The sequence below is a fragment of the Cibotium barometz genome, chromosome 3, assembly GCF_041138505.1.
Source record: "Cibotium barometz isolate CiBa-2024 chromosome 3, ASM4113850v1, whole genome shotgun sequence".
Taxonomy (NCBI): domain Eukaryota; kingdom Viridiplantae; phylum Streptophyta; class Polypodiopsida; order Cyatheales; family Cibotiaceae; genus Cibotium; species Cibotium barometz.
In genome coordinates, this window is record NC_141048.1 from 37,806,700 (window position 1) to 37,811,145 (window position 4,446).

Here is a 4,446-nt window from a genome sequence, read left to right on the forward strand (position 1 = left end):
CAATAACATTTTTGCCCCCGCTTTTGTCGTGCGGATCAATCTTTAGGCTTTTTTCGTTGTTTTTTATCTAAATCTATGCATAACGCATTTTCCATTATCTTGACTAGGGACTCCAACCATTGAATTTTGGGCAACTACATTTTATAGTGGACCAGCACTAGCAAAACGGGCATGCGGTACTAAAGTTTTTCAAATCAAATCAAAAGTTATAAGGGAAATCTTGTACATCTAAAACCTTGATCTCTTCAATAGCTATCCGATGATATATAGCATGATATGATATTTTTCATTGGGATCGTATTGTTTGTACTATTAGTGGCGATATCATCCTGGACAAGCTAAACGGTACCACCTTAACATGCTTTCACCCTCCGACCCTAGTATCCCTAGATCCTTTCCTACATAAGCTTAGTTGGTGGGTAGCCTATATGGTGGCCAAAGGTGTCTTTCTGTGCCCAGCTCTCAAGCAAGCAACAAATCGTCTTGAGATGCAAAAATTCGAATGTTATAGTAGGTATGATGATACACTAGCTTGTGTTTTGAGAAGTCCAAAGTAGAACTCTCTCTGTCAGGAAAAAACCATTCCTCTAATTTAGCTTGGGTACACGCTCGGGGGGTCATTCTCATAAAGATGTAAGTGTAACACGTGGATTCAACAAAGGGAGTTTTTTTAATCCCTTTTTTGCACCTTTTCTTTAGATACAGAAGGGTGCTATTTAAAGGAGGTATTCACAGGTTGAATACAAAAAGGGTGTGATTTATGCATAGAAACATCGCAAATAAGGGGTTTTTAAAATAGACTTTGAACGCACATGATACAAACGGTTTATATATAGTGAACCCCCGAGTACACAAGTAAGCCGAGTTGGGTAACTTATATGGTGGGGAGAGGTGTCCTTTTGTGCCTAGCTCCTCTCAAGCAAGTCAAGTCTTGAGATGCAAAAATTTGAATCTCTCTCTCTCACCAGAAAAGGCGGGGAAAAAAGGAAAGAGGGACAAGCTTCGCTTAGCAAAAGAGAAGTACCACCACGCCCTAAATAAACAGGTGTTAGATAAAGCTCTCATGATGCCATCATGAGGAGATCGGTGGCTTGTGTACTGAACCCATGGAGAAGCCGGGGCGCGACCTGCTGATGAGAGTTGTTGCTTCTAGGATCACTAGGCGAGAGACTGATGGTGGGTTTGTGGAGCTTCTTGGTGTGCCATTGCGCTGGAACATGGAGCTCATCGAGCAAAAGGCCGGAGGTCTTGTTCACGAGCACCACATCCCTCTTCATCAAACCCATGCATAGTTGAAGATGATGAGGGTGATCACGATCATGCTGGCCTATAAAAGGCTCGTGTGCACTGCGGTAGCCCTCCACCAGGTGTAGATACACCTCCAGATTGTGGCAGTCCACCGGGTTGGTGGCCCTCTTCAAAAACGGAGAGTGCCGGATGTCCAGGCGCAGCTCCACCCCTGCGTGAGCATAGGCCTTCCACGTCGCGTTGCCATGCAAGTGGAATTGGCCCTCCGCATGTTCCACAACGTCGGACCGCGAGTTACTGTCGTCGTGCACGAAGATGCCCGGCACCTTCGGCACCACGTCGTTGGCGTTGACCACCCGCAGTGCCTTCACGCCCACCTCCTCTAGCCTTTGTTTGAATGCCTCGTTTCCCACTCGTGGGGCTGCGAACGAGATGACAGACACGGGAATGTCCGCCGACACCGCGCCACCCGTTCTATTGACGCCAGTGGATGCCACATGGAATGCCGACAGCAGCGCCAACGCCCCGCCCAGGCTGTGGCCCGTCATAGTGATGCTGAGCTTGCGATTCTCATCCTTGTACCGCTCAACGAGCCTCATCAGCTCCTCTCTGACTTGCTGTGCAGCGCTCTGCTTGCCGTGAGGCGCGTCATCCTTGCTGGAAGTGTAGAGGGTCCAGAAGCCCCGCTCCACGCCAACCGCCGTATTGTGCTCATCGGCGTCGACGGCAGGCGGAGTGATAAGAGCGCCGTCCACATCCTCCAGCCACTCCAGCCGCGTCGCAGTGCCCCGCCACGCCACCACAATATCGCGCCTGCCCAGCCTTGCAATCTCCTTCTCATCAGTGGCAACAGCGACAAACCCCATCCAGCTGGACTCTTGCCCAGACCCGCCGCCGCCCCACATCGACGACAGCCACCTCGGCAGCACGTGCACGTCCGACGTGGCAAAGATGTACTTGGTCACCGCGTAGCCCGTGTGGGCCAGCCCCGCCTTCTGTAACAGATCCGCCTCATCATACAAGCAGTCGCCGGAGTGCTCATCGCAGTCGAAGGCATCGTATGTGAGCTGTGCGAGATCTCCATACTTGAGAATCTCCGCCCTCAGTTCTGCATCCAACGGCTCTACAAGGCCCTTCCAGTCGTTGGATCCGTGGTACTCGCGCCATCGCTGGGATAGATCTCCTTTGGGGCTGTTTCTGAAGGTCTGCTCAAGCGACTGCACCAGATTTCCTAAGCTTTCCGAGCGGCCACGGAAGCTATGGCCCTTGCAAGCTTGCAATGAGGTAGCGGGCGCTTCTACGGTGGTGGCTGGAGGCGAGCTGGAGGCACACCGTGCGCCAAGAAACACAGCTCGAAGCTGGCTTGCACGTGTACACGTGAGACGCAACGGATGGTGCAGACTAGCAACAGCCGGCCGGCACTGCGCGTGGTAGGAGGATGCGCCTGCGAGATCTGGACCGTTGGATGAGGATACAATGGCAATCGATGAAGCAGAGGGCGTGCTTGCCATGAAACTGCAAGAGGCAGCGGATATTACGTGCGGGAGCTTTGTAAGCTCGCCGGACTTCGTCGACGGAATGAAGAAGAGCGGCAGCAGACGATGCCGACGACGACGACTTGTGTGAAGATAAACTTGATCCGCTTAATTTCTGATGAACATATTGTGCCCCTTCAATCGATATATATGTATACAATCGGTCGCTTTGACGCAGCCCTATGGCTTGTGCCAGTCGCCTCCAGCTATGTCCACGGTCAACATTCCAAAAAAGTACATCTTGCTGAAAAGGTGACTCAGTCTCCGTCTCCCGAAGTTCTTTGTGCAAGTCCAGTCAAAACACCTATTCACACCATCAGTTCTTTATTTAAATAGTAGTTTCTTTTAACAGTAACTTCTTTTTCCATTTTGCTGGAAGATTCGCTCCAGTCATCTTGCTTTTTCCGATTTCGCAAGTTACGGGCTATATCTCTTTACCTCTCTTCTCTGCTTAGCGATTCTCTTCCCTCTCTCTCGTGCATGTTATGGCACGATATCTCTCTCCCCATTGCGCACCTGCTCTCCATCGCCGTCGCCTTCTGCCTCCTTGTCTCTATGTGCTACCACTGTCCCCTCTTTCTATCCGGAGCCTCCTTCCCTCAAAGGGTCTACTGTCTCCTCCCCCTTGCCTCCTGCTTCACTGCCCTTCGTCTCTCTCGTCCAATGTGTGCCTCCCGCGTGAGCTCTCCCGCCTCGCTGCCGTTCGTCTCTCTCATCCAGTGCGCGCCTCCCGCATGAGCTCTCCCCTAGGTTATGGCCTTAGTAAATGCATTAATTTATGCCACGTCAGTGGCATAAATTAATGCATTACAAATTTTAGGTGAATAGATATGCATTACATACAATATGCCAGTTTTATAGCTAAAATATATGAAATATTATTCCTTAAGATAAGGGCTACTTAAAATCTCTGTTGGTTTCTCTTAATTCTGACCGGTGTAAATACACTAGAATGCCGTTTTTTTAAAGCTCTGCAGCACACTATTCTCTTGGCAACATTGGGCCCATTGTTGTTGACGAAAAGGGAAAAAATTGCAAACAGTATCTTGTAACAATTTCATTTTTTCCTACAAAATCTATTTTCCAATTTTAAAAATTTGAAGAGTTAAGGCATTCTAGTGGTTATATTTTAGCTCCAAAATCTCAAATTCTCAACGAAAAGCTTTCAAACTTCCGGATCTGTAAGGTTAGCGATTTGTGTTCTTTGAATGCAAATCGCTAACTTCCGGATCTGTAAGGTTAGCGATTTGTGTTCTTTGAACGCTCCACTCAGCATACATATTAGTGGCCTTAATGACTATAAGGAATATATTCTATAGTGTATACTCAATAATTATTAGCCTTTGTGACTATAAGGAATACATCCTCCAACATATCCTCACTCTTTCGCGCACTGCAAAGAATGCTCTCATATTACTGGCCTCATTAAAAGCTTTTATGACTATAATGAGACTTCAAGCCACTAAGCTATTCATCTTTTGTGGATGCTCCCTTCAAGAAATGCATAAAGCTAGTGGGAGTACGAAACTTATTCATGCAATTCTTTTCATGCCGCTGCTCTTCTTTGGTTAAGACCCAAAGTGCTATGGGAAGAATCACCTTCCCATTAGGTATGCTCCGTGCCCATAAGTGTTGCTGCATGCGATCCTTGTAGATCATCCCT

The 4,446-nt window shown here is 48.4% G+C and overlaps 1 protein-coding gene across 1 annotated transcript; it reads right to left on the reverse strand.

Moving 5' to 3' along the window:
• Window positions 1-813: 813 nt before the first annotated feature.
• Window positions 814-2,897, reverse strand: LOC147640027 (phospholipase A1-II 4-like). The gene has a single exon (XM_086776357.1). The coding sequence runs from the start codon at window positions 2,757-2,759 to the stop codon at window positions 1,062-1,064; it is 1,698 nt and encodes a 565-aa protein (XP_086632483.1). The 5' UTR covers window positions 2,760-2,897; the 3' UTR covers window positions 814-1,061.
• Window positions 2,898-4,446: the final 1,549 nt, after the last annotated feature.

Bases quoted from the DNA above. Each gene is read 5' to 3' on its own strand.
- LOC147640027 (XM_086776357.1), bottom strand. From the start codon at position 2,759: ATGGCAAGCACGCCCTCTGCTTCATCGATTGCCATTGTATCCTCATCC.